Source organism: Kryptolebias marmoratus, linkage group LG14, assembly GCF_001649575.2.
Source record: "Kryptolebias marmoratus isolate JLee-2015 linkage group LG14, ASM164957v2, whole genome shotgun sequence".
In the NCBI taxonomy this organism is placed as follows: domain Eukaryota; kingdom Metazoa; phylum Chordata; class Actinopteri; order Cyprinodontiformes; family Rivulidae; genus Kryptolebias; species Kryptolebias marmoratus.
Window position 1 is genome coordinate 15,937,203 of NC_051443.1, and position 20,272 is coordinate 15,957,474.

A 20,272-nucleotide genomic window follows, 5' to 3' on the forward strand; every position below is an offset into this window, starting at 1 on the left:
TCATCAAAATTAAACGAAATAAACATTTGAAATATGAGTTTGTATGTAATGTATGAATATAATATACAAGTTTCACTTTTTAAATGGAATTACTGAAATCAATCTACTTTTTCATGATATTCTAATTTTATGACCAGCACCTGTATACTGAAACCATCAATAAGCATAAATATCACCTTCTGCGCATCACACTAGAACAGTTACTGTATTTACATTATGAAATAAAGATACAAAGATGTTACACAGAAGTGAATATACACCATATATATCCTATAATACAGTAGTTTTATAAGGTTGAAACGCTTTTTACAATGTTTTTCATTGAGTGGTGTAATGTTTGAAGGGACAACGCTTGCACAAATACGCACCGTCTAAGACGAGACAAATCTGAGGTATGAGAGCTTTTATTTGACTTACTTTAAGTGCATCTGACAATAGAGCATTTAATCAATGAGTTTTTCTGTGTAGCAGACACGATCACAGAATCACAACCTAAAAAAAACAAAAGGTAAACAGTTTCCCCGCCTCCGTGTGTTGATAGCGTTTCCTAACAAGCGAACGCAACAACTGGTAGCAGATGTTTGCTGAAAATCAAATTATGTGATTTTATTTGCTTCGCATAACACAGATGTTTGAGCGACGTCTGCCTCATCAAACGGCATGAACTCAAAGCATTAGGAAAAAGTAAAGCACTTGCCTTTTTTTTTTGTTTGTTTTTTGTTTTGTTTTATGTGTGAAAAATGATTTATCATAAATCAGAGTTCTTCGTCTTATATAATATACAGTTTATTATTAAACTGTATGAAGATATTTCATAATAAGTTATAGCTGGTTAGCTTTATCTCAGTTTCCACAGGAGTAACAAAGCTGGAAAAACCAAAGTGGTTCATCATATTATAAATATAATATATATTAATATAGTCATATGTTATTTATTACTAAGTTTACGGTTATAGCAGTCTCATCCTTGCTTATACATATGCATAAATCTATAGAATATTCATTTTCTGACTAAAACCTTTTTAATTTCGGTGCAACTTCCACAGTTTGCACCCTATAAGCCTGTGAGGTCGACAATAGCTTTGATGAAAATGGTGTCATCTCTCAGATAAGGGCTCTTGCCAGCCAGTTTGGGCAGCGGGCAGAAGAGAGGGCAGCCGCTGGCGATGTTCATCTCACTGATCGGCCGCTGGAAGGACGTGGAGGTGATGTCGGGTCGGAAGGCGTCGATGATGTGCTCCCTGTTGTTCTGATCCAGGAGCATCAGGGTCACCTAGGAAAACAACAGAGGACAGGTGGGGGGGGGGAATGAGTTGTTTTTGCTTTGAGGTTCAATCCGTTCATGGGTTAACGCTGATCATAAATGCTGGGTACCTTCTGACTGAAGGGCCACTTTAGCAGAGCGTCACATTTTCCCTTCATGACCACGAAGAACAGCGACAGGTGCGTCCCCCGGCCCGTCCCGTCGCCGTTCAGATACAGCCTCAGACACATTTTGTAGCCGTACTTGCTGGAGTAGAACGCTGCAAAACAACAGGGAGGGAGAAAAAAAAAAAACAACCCTGTTAAATTTAGGAGTGACACGAACACGCCCAAAAGAACAACGCTAAACTGGACTGGAATATCTCCGCTCTGCACGCCAAGCTGTAACATCATACTAACCACATACTCCCCAAACACGATCAAATTCAGTAATAATCTTTCGCTGAGGTCATAAGATACCTCCCCGTTTGAAACTAGAAAGGTGATTATGTCTCATTTTACCCGGTGAGAACATCGCAGGTGCACGACCGGCCACGGCGTCCTGCCTGCGGCGTGAGAAGTCCGTGATTTTCCACACAAACACGCCGTCGAAGGTGCAGTGCTGCAGTTCTCGCAACAGCTGCTCCGTCTCAGACAGCTGCAAGTCTCTCATGGTCACCGTCCGCTCCAGCTGCCGCACTCTGTTCGACAGGTTTTCAATCTTTTCTTGGTCTAAACGGTGCTGGTGAGCGAAAGCCTCCAGGGTGACGGAGCTGCGCTCCACCTCCCGGTTCAGGACGCACACGATGTTCTCCAAAGCGCTCACCTGTCGGAGAACGGGAACCTTTAGGGCTGGACTCGACAGAAATCTGCCATCAGCAGCACTTAAGCTGAGCGGAGGGGCTTACTTTTTTCTCCAGGTCCACAGAGTGTGTGGAGACTGCAGCCCCACTCCCCTCCTCAGGGGCTCGGTACAGACCCAGACCCGAGTCCTCCTGCCACTCGCTGGATCCAGCAGGCTCAGAGCGAGCCCGGGTCATGGACAGAACCATAGGCAGCAGCAGACGCAAGTGCTCCATGGTGCTGCTGTGCTCATGTTCGTTGATCTTCCCGTTCTCAATCTGAGAAAAGGCAGAAAAAAAAGAAGTAATTTTTAACAACTTTTGTGTTTTAGAGACAAAATGAACTCCTAAAAGCTCCTCAGTCAGGTTGTTTTGTTTGATTTTATTAATCAAGACTTATTCAGCCATCATAATGAAAAAACTATACCAAACAAAAGTAAAAGGGTCTTTAAAATGTTTCCTCAAGTCAGGTTTTTGATACGAAGAAAGAAAATGATCAATGTTAGATTGATAGCATTAAGCGCATCAACAATATGCCACACGGTGCAAAAGTCTTTAGTCATTCTTTGTTTCTTTCTACTTTTATTCCAGGAAGGCAGACTTTCTTGAAACATTTCAAAGTGGTCTTGATTATTAGTCCTCTAGTATGCTTTCTGAAGGTCTTTTCTTTGGACCTGAGCTGCTTTTTTACTCATTTTATTTGCACTGTGGCTTCTTTTTTAAAACAAAATATCTCTGAAATACCTTCAAAAAGCCAAAAGGAAATAATCAGGACCTCTTCTAAAGACTACAAGAAAGTTTGGCATCCTTGAAAGCAAAATAAACCATTAGGAGTGGTTAAAAACTTTGCACAAACTTGTATTTTGATTTAAACTCTTTCTAAGCTCTGATTGGTGCTTGCAGGTGTGACGTTACATTTAAAAAAAAACAACTATGCCCCGCCCACTGAATTAGAAAGAAATACCCCCGCCATGCTCACAGCGTTTACAGAGGTCGCCAAAGTTTCCATCAGATACCTCAAACATACGGGACTGACAGAAATATGCAAATGGAGCGGATTCTCTCGTCTTACCACAGACTTGCAGCCCACTTCGCTGAACGGACAGGCGCTCTTTGACTTGGCGCAGGACTTGACGTGGTCGCCAAACTGAAAATGAAGCGGACAAAAGGAGGGTTTCGGAATTAAAGAAGCGTCAGCTCAACATAAATAAATAAAAAGTGGAAGCGCAAAAACAGGGAGCTCCGTCAGAAGGAAACTGTCTGGCTTTAGGCTTTTTGTACGGCTTCCCAGTTAGTTTCACTATTCAGTAAATGAAACTATTTGTTAGTTTTATGACATAATTGTTGTTAACGTTATCTTCTGTCTAATTTTATGTGTAGTATTTAAAGAGACTATGTTCATGTCAGTAGAAGCTGCCTTAAATCTACTAAAAATGGTCTAAAAGGGTTGAAGAACTGAATCAGCTCCAACCTTTTCTCTTGGGATCTTCTTTTTGCCGCAGTCTTTGCATTGTAAAGGAAACTTCAGGCAGATCTCATCGTGGGCCTGAAAGCAGAATCTCGTGTGACGTTACTCGTAAACTCGGCCAACGGGCGCCTCGCAATGCTTGGTCCAGCATTTCTCACCTTGATCTCCTTAAAGTTGAAGGTCATTTTGCAGTATTTGCAGTTCAGAGTTCTCTCCTCGCACTCCCGCTCGTTGTGCCGGTCCTTGTCCTTGAGGAGGACGGAGGCCTGGCAGGCCTCGCACTGCACCCGCTCGTACTCGCAGCGGCCTTCGTGCTGAGCCTGGGGAAACACACAAACGCAAACAAAAAGCTTAATGTCAAACCGCTCTCACGTCATTCTTTCACCCTGACAGGAGATCATGAGACAGACAGCTGTCTTTCACGGTGGAACGGTTCATTAAAGCTCATCCTGCTTTAAGGCGGATGACTGAACTGCATTTTATTAAAACAAATAGATCTTTTGTGAGAGATTGAAAAGCTTTTTAACTGATCCTGAATTGTTGAAGGTGTGGTGCAGGAAGGGTTGGCATCTGCGATAAGAACAAACAGGTTTTTGGTTTCATTTTTTCAAAGCAATTAGGTTTTAAAGGACTTTAAAAGCCAGTAAAAACACTATGCTGTTGTCATGGGACTGAGTAGCTTTTATTATGTTTCTGTAACAAACAGGAGACATACAGGCACCTAAACTAAAAAAAAAAAAAAAAAATTTAAATGAGCACTTTGAACAAAAACAAAAAACAGGAACTGGACGTAGAACCGAGAGCAATACTCAAAAATATAAAAGCTGATGAACAAATTTTTCGTTTCTTTCAAAAATACCGCGAAAACAGAAGGGCAGTCCTGGTTTTCGAGGCGGAGTCTATCGAACTGTTGTTTTTTTTCTTTCATGAAGAACAACACGGGCGAACCGCACCTCAGGTATGTTAGTTCGTTTTATCCGTTTGCATGCTTTGTTTCCAAACTTGCTGCTCTAGAAAATCTTGCACCGTACGATCGAAACTTGTATGAATCATCTTTAACCGTTTTCCAACCAGTCACCGTTTACACCTTGTTACTCAGGCGCCACAATTAGCCTCTTTTTTTTTTTCTCCAGTTTAGCGAGATCTGGAGCAGATAGAGCTAGCTGTGAGCTGTGAGCTGTGAGCGTTTATAGGCGACAGTGCGCCTATGCTTATTCACACAAGCATGTGGGTGTATCACACCGCAGAGCAAACATTTTTAAACACCTCGAATCAATTGATGCTCATTCATATGCGCCGTCACCAACACACAGCACGTGCTTCTCCTCTGAGGAAGTTCGATCGGCGGCGGCGCCGATCCCGCTTTAAAGCATGCAAATCGCTCTCCTCTATCAAAATAATGCGCCCTTTGAAAACGAAACATCCTGGCAACACATCATTAAAAGTTTCCCATCACTGCATCTCATAATAAGGGTTAAATAAAACCAAGTTTACTGTAAACACCCACTACACAGAACTGGGGAATCTGTTTGTTTTTTTTAAATAAACAAATGTTTTTAGTAGACTCTAAAGCAGATGAATATACAAACAGCTGACATAATTCTGTCAGGGCTTTTCTTCTGTTTCAGTAATCTTGTTGCTATTTCAACCAGTTTCATTATCTTTAAATGGTTCTGATTAGATAATCCTCTATAGTCAGACTTAAACAGCTTTTTTTCTTTCTGGTACTTTCCGCTGTTGATAGCCCAGCTAAATACAGGGGACTTTCCAGCCCACATGTTAAGTTTCACTTCCTGTTTCTGTCATGCTACAAGCATACCATGAAACTGCCTCATCCACACTGGTGACCTATAATTTAAGCTGCATGACTTGAGAGAAAAACGTGACCTGAAAGACCTATCAGTCGAGGCAACACTGAGATGCAGATAAGACGCAGGCTGCTGTTTTATATATATTTATACATGAAGTAAACCGAGGAGTTTAGAAGGCTTAACATGTGCTCATAACACAATCAATGTAGGGAGGAGCTTACGTTAACGCCTCACCTCGTATTCTTTTATAGATCCGGTCCAGCTGCAGCCCTGGTTCAGACACCTGGCGGGCAGACTCGCTATTTCTCGACCAGCAGCATTATCTGGGAAAGCCTGGCGGGAGATCGGGAACAAAGCGTTCAGGGAGAACATAAAGACAGTGCTTGTACTTGTAAGAAGAAAGAGAGGGTCTCATTGTGCAGTGCTGGAAACCCCCCCATTCAAACTTTGATCAGGCTGTGTTTATTCCTTTAAATGAGTGAGGGGTGGTTCTCTATTTGCTCCCAAAATAACAATGTTGGGTTTTTCTTACTCACCTCATTACTGTTTAGAATAGACATGGGTTCCTCGTAGATCTCCTCTTGTTGACAGGCTTCACAAGGCTTTGGCCCCGAGCTAATAAACAAAACAAGATTTGTGATTTGGTGCTTAAAAAACAGCTGCTTTTTTGTCAGCCATTGATCTGCTGACCGACAGATCGCAGTTCAGGGCGATAATAATTATGAAACGGTGCAACAGAAGGGAAAGGAGCGTGTAGCGTCACATAAGGAGAGCAGCGAGACTGAGTCTAGTAAGTTTGGGAGGTTTAAAGGGCAGATAAATGACAAGCGCGACACACAAACGAAAAGGGACGTGTAGAACTGTCATATGAAGAATTCAGGGGGGTGGAAGACAGAAACGTTTTGCTTCTTTTCAAACAGGTGAAGTACTTTCCTCGGGAAGGGACTTCACGAGACACAAGCACTCAAAACAGAAGGTTCACAAGTGTTTTCTTTAACATGTTGGGTTTACCACAAGAAGGCAAGCTTCAAATGTCTGATTTAATGGATTTTTAAGTAAAATTACATTCCTTTCAGAAAATGTTAGTGGTCCTTTTAAGGAACAGAGGTTATGCACACATGTTGCCACTTGGACATGCCCCCTAAGTGGCAAAACACTCAACATGGCCCCCACCGTTTGGTCACTGAATCAAGACTATAACAACCAAGGATCATAGATCAAAAGTTGCTGGTCTTGACAAGAATCCTTGCAAACCCACCAAATAAGACCTAAGAGGACAAAAATCTGACCAGAAATGTGGTCACTGCAAATCTACATTTCTGGTAAAGTTGCAACAACTCAACTTTTGGGAGTTGGAAGTGCTGAATCTGTTCGTACAGACCCATCTCTTCCCCGTTTCTGTTCCGTTTCTGCATTTTCGAACGGATCAGGGGTCTTCTTGACCGCTGTGCAACATACACGTGCATGACCTCTGTTTATAAACGAGAGATAACACCTATAGTGGATTTTCATGCAACAATCCACAGCTTGTGAATCTGTGAGAAGAAAAAGAACAATAAACACCTTAGAATGAGTCAGCGAGGCCAGTAGGCATGGCTGGATCCTTGTGATTCACTGATATGAGACTTAAAGACAGCAGCCATGTGAGGGATGAGTCTGCAATGTGTTAATGGGTGCAAAAAAAAATTTAAAAGTCCCAAATTTGAGCAGAGATAGGAACAAAAGATGCACCGAGGCATGTCCAGTGGAAAACAACAGGTAAGCACTACGAGACAGAGGGAGGAGGGGGTTCAAACGCTTGCGGGTGGTCTGAGGACCTCCGGTCTACCTGGTGAGCTGCTTGAAGCAGTGAACACAGAAGCGGTGGCCACACTGAGCCTGAACAGGTTTCCTCAGGACCTGGAGACACTGCTGACATTTGTATTTATTCTCCATGGGCACCGACAGCACGCTGAGGGGGATCCCTGGCAAAGAGTTCGGACAGTCCAAAGAGATGCGCGCCATCCTTCTCCATTAATCTGATGCTGGATCAGCTGTGAACAAAAGCAACATTAAGCTTCTGTTAGCTCTCAAACGACTCTTTGCTAGATAACTCTAACCTAAAAACAGGTCAGCATGTACCGCCGCAGAATGAATTGCAGTTCTTCTTATTAGTTCCCAAGCGCCACATTAGACACATTCTGAAAGAGGGATATGTTTGTTCTGAAACCCCCCCCCAAAAAAACACTTTGCCATTTAGCAAATGAAAGCTTTAACCTGTGTACGCGATGACGCTGTGCATCAAAATGAAAGGTTATGCAAATAAATAATTTTTAATAAAAATAAGATTGAAAATGACAGGATTGAGAGTTTTTGAACACCGTTTTAGATCTGTAACGTATCTATCGCTGTGTTTTCTGTTCTCTTGTTTGAACTGGTAATTTACTTCTCAGATACATTTTTAAAAGTCATCTATGTCCAAGCCCTTAGGTAAATGATTGCACAGTAATGGTGAGCTGTCACTGCAAAACCTGTTATTACACAAACCTAAAGGGCGTGAGAATGTTGAAATATTTCACCATAAAGTAAAAGATTAAATACCCAAAACACCTATGCTTCATGTTATAATAATGTATCTACTTAAAACACCGTCTTTTGTGAATGGTAAAACACAGGATATCGTTGACCAGTGAATCCCCTACTGATTAAATATTTACATGATTCAAACATGGGGGTGGAAACACAAAGGACGGGTTGTTATCCTTGTCAAAGTCAGCGTTCCAGAGTAAACATGCAGTCAAGCGACATAGCACGCATACGTGCTATGTTCCCTTATTAGGAAAAGAACGTTCTTCTAATTGTTCAAACTTTGACACACAACAACATCCGCTATGATGTAAGATAAATAGAGTGGACCGAGAATACGCATTCTTTTTGTTTGGTACGTAAAAATAAGCAAATAGTGCTCTATTTGCTGCCATCTAGTGGTCACTGAGCTCTCTGCGTTAACCCCCTAAAGCAGCGGTCCCCAACCTTTTTAGCTTCACGGACCGGTTCATTATCAGACAGTATTTTCACGGACCTGCCTTTAAAGGTGTGGCGAATAAATAAAACAAAATAAAATGATTCGAGTGGCATGAAAACGGGGGTATTTTTTAAAACATAATAAACGTAAGTCTAATGTGTCCTCGCAGCTTTGTTAGCTGCGCCCTGGTGTTGCGTTATCAACATGAATAACACCCTCTCCTCCCCCCGATGTTCTCTGGTCAATATGGCGATGTTTAAACATGCCCTTCAAAATAAGAGACACCACAAATATATAGTGCACAAAGAATACAGCTCCCCATAACGCTGAATCAGTGGGAGCACTGAGCCTGTTTCTCAGTAATGAGACGGTCCCATCTAGGGCTTCCAGATGTTTGGTTTTTACTCATTTTGTTGCTTGTGGGTTTGTTTTTAGCGGTAGCATTATCATTATTATTTGTTTTTATCACGTGACCTAGACAAGCGATTTGACGTACATCAAGAGTGAGTCAGAGACAGATGTAGAGGAGACAATCCGGTCATTTTTCAAAATAAATGTCATTCAGACTTCGAAAATAAAAAAACAGAAATACTGTAAGTTAATTATTCTTTTTCTGCGACCTGGTACCAAATAACCCACGGACTGGTACCGGTCCGCGACCCGGGGGATGGGGACCCCTGCCCTAAAGGACGTTCATCAGTTGAGATCAATTTTAACTGATACAATGTATTTTTAAAATGGTATTCACTGTAGATCTGCTGGCAGAAATGGAACAAAATGTTTCTTGGTACACCTCTGTTACCTTAGCCTCGCGTAAAAATAAGAACTGCTGTGTTTATTTACTCACTCACTCGGAACGACATAGTTTTTGCATTTAGTGCTGATGTAGTTCGACGTTAACAGACCAACCCAAACCCGATAATAAAGTGCATTCTTACTCTGCAGATTGGACCTTTAAAACCACTAATTTGAACCATTTCGTCTCATTATTGCCACCTGGTGGATGTGCTAACAAACTAATATTTACAGAGTGATAAAGTCCCACAAGTCTGCAGCTTTTATTTCCAAATAAAACAACACATTTACCTTCATATTGCTGCTACAATGTGTAAAACCTTTAAAGGAAGACATTTCACACCAGCTTCTAGCAGCGAGAAGTGAGCCGAACATTTAGATATGACATCTGCTCTTTTGCTTCTTGCACTTTGACTCGTTAAACAGCTGGGTGTGGGGCTGAGCTGTTCAATGAGCAGAAGTACACTCCCATAAAATGCCAGGAAACCTAACAAAAATGCAGAACCAAAACATAAATAAACTGGACCATTGTCCTTTTCCTGACAAACCAAATTGAGGACATCTTGTCATTTCCTTATACCTCATTCAAAAAAATCTCCCAAAACAATGTGACTTTGTGTGAAATTTGAAATGAGCAGAAACTTTAATTCAAGCTGATGTCACTGATCAGGCTATGGAGCATGTTGAGACAATGATTTTATCTCTTTATCAAGATCAGTACATAACCTGTAAAAAAAAAACAACCCTTTATCTGGAAATGTCTGACTGTTTCTTTGTACATAAAAAGATCTCGTGAAAAATGAGTGGGGTGTTTAAATTTTTATTTCCATAAAAAGCAGATGTCATCATACTGACACATTACGACAGAAATAAAATAGGTAGTTTTCATAACTTAAACACAAGGAAATTTTTTTGTGGGGACGAAGAAAACAGGCTTTAAATTGTAAAAAACAAAATCATTTTGGTGAAATCCAAACACAAAACGAAGCAACAATCACAAGGAAATGACAGGGATCGATTTCAAACATGCTACATCCTGCAGTTTGCACTTCTTTTTGCTGACAAGACAAGAAGAACATATTGAAATCCTCTGTCTAGGAATCTGCTCTTTAAAATCAAGTTCAGAAAATAGAAAAATGAAACCATTAAAATAAAAACAAAAGATCAAAGCACAACTTTTGCAATCAAGCCCATGAAAAGTGTTTTACTCTCATCGTGGGACTCACAGCTGATGATATTACATGTGTAAAAATAATATTCCAACTCGCATTTGGACTCGTTAAAAGGTTTTCAGCTCCATGTGATTCACAACTTCTCCTAAACCTAATTTAACTATGACTACCAAGACTGGACGTCCTGTGCCAGTAACCTGAGCCAAAGCTCACAAGTTTTTGTGCGTAATTGACTGACTAGAGCATTTCTTATCAGTTCCGAGCAGAAACCCAATCTAAAGGCTGGATACTCACTTTTACTGGAACTGCCTTACTGGTGGTATTCTCTGAAACTGACAGGCTATGAGGTTCACTGCTGCTGAAACTTGGGAAATCTCTTAAGTCTTATTTCACAAGCTGTTTTAAAAAAAGGGGGCAGAATCTGGTGACTCAAAACAAGGTTTCAACACACGAACCACCGCGTCTAAGAGGCGCCAAACAAGCTGTGCTCTCTCAGTTTGGAAACGACTTATAATAATTACCACTGTGAGTCAGACACAAGCTGATAGTTTCTCCTCACTTCAACACACCAAACATGCCAACCTGTGAAGCAAATACAACCACCAGACACCTCCCTTCCGCCTTCAAATCTAAGGTTTTGTCTCACTTAAATAAGCCTAGCAGCTGTCCGGAGCTGGAATAAGTCAGGAGGGAAAAAAACAGTCTCTGGTCGCTCTGCCTTGACTGTCAAATTGTTGCTCAATACTTGTTTGTGTGACTACCCCCGGTGCGCTGAAACCTCGACAAAGTAATGACGCTTAACTCACCCAAGCTCCGTCAGTTCTCGCCCTTATACCGCCACCTCCCTACCCCAGTATTTGTCTCATCATGCAGTCACCGCCCACTTACCATTTGAAAAAGTCCCACAGGAGAAGTAAGGAGCAGATAGGATACCGTTCTCAAAACAAAACCAGAGACATGTCTTCAAGCTCCGATAATTTCACCTGTATTTTTTATTTTTATTTACCGCTTCTGTTCCCGCTACAAGAAAACCAAAGAAATAATAATTAAAAAAAAAAAACAATGGCGCAAACAACTCAGCCTTGCCGCATTTGCATGAGCACTTCCTCAACTTTGCGATGCTAACCTCGGAGCTAAGCTAACCAGAAACTTATTTATTTAACGGCTTTTAACCGCTCGGCCAGCTAGCTGCTAACTGACTCGGTTAGCGAGGAACTCGGCCGGCCGACTCCTTTGTGTTAATAACGTACAAAGCAACACGACAACTCTCGTCTAAAGCACAGGAATTGAAGAAAGAAAATGGTCTTACGTTTTCTTAACCTGTGTTATATATTTAGTTTCGCTTACTTTTCCCCGACAGAAGTCCACCAGGACGAAGCGTAGCTCAACAGCGTGTCCGTTACTGCCGAGCTGGCTCAAAGTGAACGGCTCGTTTAGTGAACGACTCGAGCCGGGTTCGGCATACCGATTCATTTACAATAATGCGTGTTTATTCAGTACTCAGAATAAAACACGAGCCAAAAATATATATGTGTGTTTAAATACGGGGAACTTCCCTCATAGTTGTATAATGATAGACTGTCAACATAATTAGAAACAGGAAAATGAAGCGGAAGTGGAAACGAAGCGAACGCCTCTTGGTGACTGGTCGCAGTTGAAGTTTAAGGTTCAATAAAAATCCAGGTGTTCTTACTTTGCTGCTGTATGTTCAAATAATACAGCGGAAAGAAACAAAATACACTATGTCCAAGTTTTTTTTAAATTTACATCCAAGAGAGGACTCGGCCCGTTCATTGTCGGTCAGCTGGCGTGACGACAAGTGTCAAGGAAGGAGTGATGATAGAGTCTGTAGAAGCTAAAACAAATCAAATATGAGGCATAATTATTATAATCAAAAGTGTCAACCTTAGCATAATTACTTTGAACTGTACTGGCATGCTATATGTGTATGCACATAATTAAAAATCAAAACTTGGCTCTGCTATAAAAACTCTAATTCAGCGTTACTAAGCTGAATCAAAGGCACCTGGGCTTATTTTTTTTATCCTTGCTTTTCATCCTTTATGAATTCTCGAACACTCGGCCGAGCGATCCCGGAAGTGAGGCAGCGCATGCGCACTTTTCAAAGATGTGGCTACGCTGTTGTAAGCCCATCACACGGCTAAAGCAGAGACAGCACGCTTTAAACTCGAAAGGTATGAGCTAATATTGCTCTTCTGTGCGTTTTTACCCGTGTTTTGTTTAGAAATGAACCTGTTTATGAGCTCGCCTTTTGTGTCGTGACCTTAAGCTTTGTCGAAGTTAGCTTGTTGACGCTCCTGCTGTGTAACCATTAGCTAAATCTGGAGAACATGAGTTAATTTGTTCGTTTATTCAGAAAAAAAAATCACTTTCTTCTCACTAAAATACACCAACTTTAGTTATTTTAGGTGCCTTACAAGTATGAGCAAAACGTGTAGAAATATACAGACAGTAAGAGAGATGCTGTGTGAATGACTTTCACTTGTTTTGGTTATAAAACCTTCAGACTTTGAGCGCTATAAGGCTGTTTTCTTTAGTTTAAATGGTTAGTTTATCATATATTCTGTGAAGTAACAGCAGTAATAGTTGCTAATGAGAAGTACACTGCTTAAACACACCAACTTAATAGAAAAGATTTCCAGTAAATAAGGTAAATAGAAGCCTAAAAATACTGAATTTGTTCAAAATGTCAAAGCCTAAATAAAGAAGTTTTTATTGTTAATAAGCATGTTGGCAATGTGGTTGTATAAATCACGTTTTGTTTCAGAAGGATTAAGTTATTAGTTTGCAATCAAACACACAAAACAACCAAGGTAACTATTAAAACTCCTAAAATAAAATTAGAAACCTTCCAACACATTAAAACCTGGAGCAAGACGCGTGCATACTTAACTTAATTTTTTTTTAATTTGATTTGGTGGAGCTTGAAGAATATCCTAATAATGAAAGGGAGAGCAGGAACAAAAATGCTATGTGAACAGAACTCAGCGTTTTGGGCCAGGATTCACCAGGCTCAAGTTGTGAAAAAAGGTTAATAAAAATGAGAGATTATTTACATTTTAGTTGGTCTTTTTGGTTCCAGATGTCCAGGATGTTAAGCAGCAGTCCGACTCTTCCAGGTTAAATGAAAAATTCATGCAGCTCTGACCATAAATAAACATTTTGACATTTAATCTTCATATGGAAGCTGTTTGGTTGGATTAGTTTATAATCAAAGCTCAAAGTAGGCCAAAAGATATAAATATTTTACTATTTTTCTTTTTTTGGTCAAGCATTGTAAAAATAAGTAAATTATAAATAATATTTGCAAGAAACAGGAGTTTGCATTTTATTGCCATTTGATAAATGGTTAATTTTACTCACTTGTACTTAATTATGCCTCCAAGTTATTTAGATGTCCCTAACTGTGCAAAAGTCTTGAGCTGCTCCTCATTTATGGCATTTTTGCTTTCAAGTAGCCAGACTTGAGGACATTCGTCCCTGAGGTTTTATTTGTATATTCGCTGCTTTTTCAGTGTTTTGTTAAAACCATTTTACACAGGTGTGTGAATCATTCTAGTGCAAAAAACGTCACCAAAACCAAAGATCGTCTCTGCTCAGACCTGACAACAAAAACAATATTTACGATGAGTGGATGAGTGATGGATGTGATCGAGCATTTCACAGAAACAGAATAAATGCTTTGCCTATGTCCAGTTTCTAATGCCGCTCCACCTTTGTCTCAGCGTTGTGTGTCCGCCCGCTGCACACGGGTCATGCTCGGCTTACGTACGGCCACTATGAGGGCTTGTACCCTGGTCACATCCACACCACCCACCTGCAGAAAGCCCTGCTGGCCGTTGGATCCGGTGTGGCGGCCCTGCAGAACCCTTACAGACACGGTAAGACTCTCAGCATCATGGTTGCTGCACTTCGGTGAAAACATTGTCCTTTTCGTCTCACTTTTCTGATGTTTTTTATTTTAAAGGCTCCTCTTCTGAAGCAGAATTCCTAAGAACTTATTCTTATATATCCATTAGTTGTATAAAGTGACAGTGTAAGATCAAAACTAAACTGTTACCTATCATTATTATTGTGTATTATGTACCATCGGTGGTACTCTTGTTAGTACTAAACTGTAGGAACTTGATGTTTTTGGTAGTTAAACTTTTCATTTTAATACTCATGTTTATTTGGTTTTAAGTGAGAGTAACACATCAAACATGTAGGAATAAAAGCAAGAGTTATTAAAGATTATTGAGTCCTTCAGGACGTGAACATTATAACCTTTTTTTTTTCCATCAGAAAATGAAACCATCTCACCAAAACTGTCCTTTTAGTTTTTGTAAATGGTATTCAGATCGTTGCAGATGTTCTGAGTTATCATAACCCTCTATCTCCAGAGACCTTTTTCATGTCCTTCAGAATTGTATTTAAAACAGAAATGAGAGGTTCAGACCACATGTGTCCGTAAAGAGTCACTCCTGATCTACAGTATGTCCTGCAGCGTCAGAAATTACCTTGCTTTTTTTTACTCCTCATTTCTAGTAAGCAACCGGTTCAACCAGGTAAAATTGTTAAGTCATTTCAAAATATTTCAGATTACTTCACGTTTGGGCAGACAGGCAGATTTTCAGACTTGGGGTGGGGGGAACTCCCAGGAAGATACCGCAGACCATGACAGCTGTTTTAGTGCAATTTAAGAAATGATGAATTTAAAAGCTGGTGGCTGTGCTTCTGCTGTTTATTTAGATAAATTAAAGCTTACTTATTCTTTGCCAAACAGCAGGAATTTCAGTTAACTGCAAACTAAAACAGCATTTTAAGTGTTGCAGAAATATGCTACATTTCTCACAACGTTGGATGACTAAAAAAAGGTTTCTGCGAACGTTGCAGACATGGTCGCCGTGCTTGGCGAGACCACCGGACACTTGGCGCTTATAAATCTCAGGGACAGGATGAGAAATGACCCCGAAGGTTACCTGGTCCTAACGTGAGTCTTTCTAAAACTATCCGGTAACATTTTTTTTTTAAGTACCTTCTGCTCTGTTAGTAAGTTTCGCCTTGCTTTGTCACCGCAGAGAAAGGCCGAAGATCCGACTGTCCACGCTGGACCTGGAAGCCATGGCCTCGCTGCCCGACGGTTCCTTCGGGAGAGAGTACCTCCGTTTCCTGGAGGACAACGTGAGCGCTCGCCGACGCGCCGCAAAACTCGGCCCGGTGGAAGCTGGCGCGGTAACTTACGCTTGTGCCGTTGCGTCTCATGACAGAGTGTGACGCCTGACTCGAGGGCGGAGGTGAAGTTTGTGGACGACGAGGAGCTGGCTTATGTCATGCTGCGGTACAGGGAGGTGCACGACTTGCTGCACACTTTACTGGGCATGCCCACCAACATGCTGGGTGAGTCGGAGCAACACTGACCTTTGAACTCTTCAGTCAACTTTAGGAAGTCCGAAGCAAAACACTGAATCATTATTGATGATATAGCTGGGGGGTTTTAGCAGTATTCTCATTTTGTTGCTTCCCCTTTGTATTTTTAGCTCTTTTCAGCTTAAATCTGCCTTTTTCGGTAAACTGTTGATCTGAGTTTCTATTCTTCTGAGCAAACCTTATTACAGTGAAGCTGCTAAAAATCTCGAGGCGTGACTTTCAGTGCAAAAAAAAAAGGGGGAGGGGAAGAAAGGTTTCTGAATGAGAGTTTTCTGCACCAGATCTTTCCTGTTGACTGATTTGTCTGTTTCTTTCCTTTTCATCTCGAATTTGAATGTTTCTCTCCCCGTCTCTTCCTGCTGCTTTCAGGCGAAGTGGCGGTGAAATGGTTCGAGGCTGCTCAGACGGGGCTTCCCATGTGCGCTTTGGGAGCTTTGCTGGGACCGCTCCGCCTGAACGCGAGGTGAAACGTCCACGGGTTTGACACGTTGGCTAGCACATTCGTAGGAGGAATGATGTTGTTGCACTTCAAAGCAAAGGAAACTGATCAAAATGTCATTCTAATTTTAAACAATTGTCAATATTCTTATCCTTTAGAGCCTTAGGTTACTTTTAGAGAGAAGATATGACTGACTTTAGGCTTCAAACAGCATCTATAAGGACTCTACAGTCAACTAGTGGTCAAATACCTTTAAATAAACTTCATTATCAACTTCACTTTTAATAGTTATGTTACATTTAGGAGGTCCTATGCTGTGCCTACTATAGCAGATCCTACTGTAATTCTTATATTTTTTTATTTAGGTGGTTGTTGATTTTAAGTGGTTGTTTATAATGAATGTGCCAGGTGGCAAGTTATAAGCTTGTGTTGCCTGAGAGGCAAAATTCAGGGCTTAAAGGATCCATCAGGACACTTGAAATAACAGCACTTATGCTGCGTTTAATGTACCTCGCAAGTTGGAGGTCAGATCCGGGATATGACCGACTAAAGCAGTTTTTAATGGTGCGATCCTCAGCCTTTCATTCGTCGTACAACAATCTGCAGAAACCAGCCCGTTAGTGTGTTCTCCACGGGTTCTCAGGATCTGTAAAGACTCTGAAAGTCGTGTCCCCAAGCTCTAACCGTGTTCCAGTTCCTACTCAGAAAACCAGCAGGGTTTGCCAATAGTTGTGCTCAGCAGCCCGGCTAACTACCGTTAGCGATACGAACTGATGATGCTCTGCGTTCAAACGTTGACTCACAGACGTTGGACCGTACCGCGTGCGTGGCTGGATTACTGAGATAACTGGAAATAAAATCTGCCGTGACTTCATATAAACTCTGGCTTTATGTTCTCAGCTCTGTTCCAAGTTCCAGTTGATAGTGAAAGAGGAAATACTTCAAACTGAACGTTGAACGGGTGCCAGTAAATCATAGTTTTTTTTGACTGTAAATCAGTCAATCTTCCTCATTCCTTACCTGTGAATTCCCAACGTGTTGAAACTCATCTGTAGTTCATTAATTAGGAGAACATCAGGTTTATCTGTTAAATGTTGTGTAACGCTCACATTCCTCACTTTTTTCCGTGTCCCTGCCTCAGCCGTTTACAATCTCTGCTCACACCTTTGGGCCCCTGGGCCCTGCGGAGCGGCTGGAGAGCCCGGTGCGTCCTCAGCGTCTTTTACGAGAGGCGGTGGGAGCAGGACCTGGAGGACCTCAGACGAGAGCTCAACATCGAGCCGCCACCTGTCGGTTTGACAAAGAAGAAGAACACCTGATTTTAAAAAAAAAAAAAAACCTCCAGGAGCTGTTTGTAATAAAAAGAAGAAAGACTGAATTTAAAGGGTGAAACTGTGGAGTTTCTCTTTAGGACTGATGTAATTATCCAGAGGAAATGGGGAAACTTCGTTCTTTGCAAAGTCTGGCTAAGTCCAGCTTGCATCCCAGTTCTGTGTTTTATGAAATGTTAGTCAGCGTCTGCGCGCGAAAGGTTTCATTTAATTTTTTCTGTTATTGTTTGACTGCAGGCCTGGTTCAACAGGCCTTCAGTCAAGAATCTGTTGTTGTAATTATATGAGCAAAATTAAATTTCAAGTCTAAATCATCTCCACTATTCCACGCATTATTCTTTTATATTAAATACAGTCAGATTTGAAGATAAGTACTGAAATGGATCAAGTAGTTTCTTTCTTTTTGGCCAGAATTTGACTAAATTTGGGGTCGATGTATTTTAAACTCGATGTATTTCTGATTTACTGATGGCGGAAAATAAAAACCTCTAATTTGCACCTGCTGTTACTGAGAAGTGGGAAAGTAGCAGCTGTTGACCTTTTGACTCTGTCGCCACAAACTGTGACAGCTGCTTTTTACAGAAATAATGACTTCAACAGAAAGTAAAACTCTGTACAGGTGTGTGACGGAGAAATTATAACCATAACCGCCTTCTTTTTCTCATTCAAAGACTTCGCTTTAAAGGTTACACACATATATAGTCCAAACTCTACTTCCTGAGAATTTGTGAAGTTTTCTAAAACGCAACTGAAAGTCTTTTAACAGATTCAAGCACAAAGGAAGCAATTTTTCTGTCTTTATTGACCAACTTTATTTTTAAACAAATCAAAAATTTGAAATAAGGACATTTTCTCCTAAGAAGTGTGGAGAGAAGCTAAGGAACAAGAGTTATAGAATATTCAGAGAAACGCTGCTCTGCAAGAACCTGCAAACGGTCAACAATCAGATGTTGACCCTCAGTGCTGAAGTCTTTTTTTTAGGAAAGATGGGTTGCAGTTCATCATTTGGTGTCAAACTTTATGTGAAAACATAAGTAATTTGTGGAAAAATTCAACCATTCAATGACTCTACTTGTTCCAGTTCGGGGTTGTGGGAAGCCGATGCAGAAGGCGAGGTATGACAGTCCATTTTAGAAAAAAAAAAAGGCATAATTTTTTTATACCAACCAGTTCCTAAAGGTATATTGTGCAAACTGTAAACAGAAATTAAATTAAATAGGATGCAAATGAGAAAAACCCAAATATCTGAATAAAATTTCTAATGAATTTGATGCCAACTTACAGTATTTCAAGCGATCTGAGTAAATTGTAATAACAAATGGTAATGCTGAAAGCTGTTTATATTTAATTTTTGTGACAACAGTCTTTAATTTGCTCTTTTGTGAAGAAAATATCTTCCAAGTAGTGATGGGTCCCAAAGAGCTATGAATCCCGTCACTACTTCCAATGAGGATGCTTTGTTTTGTTTCTTTTTTTTAAATTATTTATTGTTTTGATTTATGTTTAGTTAAATTTGCAGTAACTACCAAATGACGTAGCTCAAATCTGTGATTGTTTCAGATCAGGCCTGTTCAACGAGCGGCCTGCAGGCCAGATTCAGCCCTTTTTTTTTACAACTTCGGTCCTCATAAAGCTGCCAGAATCTCAAACTGTTTGTCAGAATATGATGCTAAAAATATGCAGTATTTATTAGAGCTACTTCCATACCTTGAGGGTCATATTAAGCGAGAAGTCAGCGCCTGTCAAACAGATAATCTTTGGTAATTAGAGACACGGGAGAGAATAATGGGTCCACTTGTGCACATGTAAGATATCGTCTGATTGGCTCATCGTTCCAGGCTGTAGTATGAGTAAAGGCAGCATTAGCTTTGTCTCAAAGCCAAAAATATGGATAAGAGAATTAGAAATGTGACAGTTTTAGTGTGAAAAGTATTTTTTGTTCACAACTGAAACCAGTGTTTAATGAAACACTGTGAAAAGACAACAGAAGTTAAATCATGCCTCCTTTTCTGCACTTTTTCCAGAAAAAAATGCAAGAACGAGGAGATAAAGTATAAAGTAACTGCTCGTAGTCCTAAATCGAGCATCCCTGAGAGTAGTTTGGATCATTAACCAAACAAAAGCAGCTTTTTTATCCTGAGCCTGAGAAACAAAATGCTCGCTGAAATTAGGAAGTTGATGGGGAAAAACTTTACAAATAAATGCCCGTGGTCCCTTTAAACCTCCAGCAATTTTTATCTATAGCCCACATGTAACTGAAGTTAGGTTATAAAAACTAAATTTTGTTATTTAACCCAGCAAATTGCAATTATGTGGCGCCTCCTGGAGGTGAAACTTCAGGAGCTTGGGGCTCATTTTGTTGTTTTACATTTTAGATGCTGCCACAACTTCAGGGTTTGTTTGTAAAGTCAGATAGTTTGTGTTAAATGACTCGTTACATTTCATGTAATGAAGGAGTTTACCACCCTGACATTGTTTTTCTTTTGAAGTGTCTTCAAATGGTGGATGTTCTTCTGGGTGTATTCATAATTGCAGCGATGCAATGATCAAAGAAATGACTTTACAGACAAGTTATTCTTGAACAATAAGAGCTTATTCAATATAAAAGAGTCTGTGCCAAATCAAGATTTCTGTCCCAATCAGTGAAATCCCCCCGTTCCTCTCGGGGCTGCTTCTTTTTATAAACATTTACCACACCCAGCTGTGGAATAACACACACACATCCCACTGGGACGGAC

At 40.6% G+C, this 20,272-nt stretch overlaps 2 protein-coding genes across 7 annotated transcripts; one reads left to right on the forward strand and one right to left on the reverse strand.

Annotated features, from left to right (window-relative positions):
- Nucleotides 1-388: 388 nt before the first annotated feature.
- On the reverse strand, nucleotides 389-11,834 carry traf2b (Tnf receptor-associated factor 2b). 6 transcript variants are annotated; one of them, XM_017407470.3, is made up of 11 exons: nucleotides 11,682-11,834; nucleotides 7,192-7,396; nucleotides 5,900-5,978; nucleotides 5,598-5,696; nucleotides 3,711-3,872; nucleotides 3,556-3,630; nucleotides 3,157-3,231; nucleotides 2,151-2,363; nucleotides 1,765-2,068; nucleotides 1,375-1,523; nucleotides 389-1,273 (listed from the first exon to the last, which is right to left on the reverse strand). In XM_017407470.3, the coding sequence occupies exons 2-11, from the start codon at nucleotides 7,365-7,367 to the stop codon at nucleotides 1,055-1,057; spliced, it is 1,551 nt and encodes a 516-aa protein (XP_017262959.1). In that variant the 5' UTR covers nucleotides 7,368-7,396; nucleotides 11,682-11,834; the 3' UTR covers nucleotides 389-1,054. The 6 variants fall into 6 exon arrangements, with proteins under 6 accessions (XP_017262959.1, XP_017262958.1, XP_037835262.1 ...); XM_017407469.3 differs by having other exon boundaries at nucleotides 11,644-11,739; XM_037979334.1 differs by lacking the exon at nucleotides 11,682-11,834 and adding an exon at nucleotides 11,223-11,244.
- Nucleotides 11,835-12,422: 588 nt separating this feature from the next.
- coq4 (coenzyme Q4 homolog (S. cerevisiae)) lies at nucleotides 12,423-17,849 on the forward strand. The gene is made up of 7 exons (XM_017407543.3): nucleotides 12,423-12,529; nucleotides 14,081-14,236; nucleotides 15,231-15,327; nucleotides 15,416-15,518; nucleotides 15,605-15,734; nucleotides 16,134-16,227; nucleotides 17,345-17,849. The coding sequence occupies exons 1-7, from the start codon at nucleotides 12,463-12,465 to the stop codon at nucleotides 17,520-17,522; spliced, it is 825 nt and encodes a 274-aa protein (XP_017263032.1). The 5' UTR covers nucleotides 12,423-12,462; the 3' UTR covers nucleotides 17,523-17,849.
- The last annotated feature ends 2,423 nt before the right edge of the window (nucleotides 17,850-20,272 follow it).

Coding starts and splice junctions, on each gene's coding strand:
- traf2b (XM_017407470.3), bottom strand. CDS start 7,367: ATGGCGCGCATCTCTTTGGACTGTCCGAACTCTTTGCCAGGGATCCCC. Junction 3,631..3,710: donor TCAACTTTAAGGAGATCAAG/GTGAGAAATGCT, acceptor TTCTGCTTTCAG/GCCCACGATGAGATCTGCCT. Junction 3,232..3,555: donor AGAAGATCCCAAGAGAAAAG/GTTGGAGCTGAT, acceptor CTTCATTTTCAG/TTTGGCGACCACGTCAAGTC.
- coq4 (XM_017407543.3), top strand. CDS start 12,463: ATGTGGCTACGCTGTTGTAAGCCCATCACACGGCTAAAGCAGAGACAG. Junction 15,735..16,133: donor CATGCCCACCAACATGCTGG/GTGAGTCGGAGC, acceptor TGCTGCTTTCAG/GCGAAGTGGCGGTGAAATGG. Junction 16,228..17,344: donor CCGCTCCGCCTGAACGCGAG/GTGAAACGTCCA, acceptor TCCCTGCCTCAG/CCGTTTACAATCTCTGCTCA.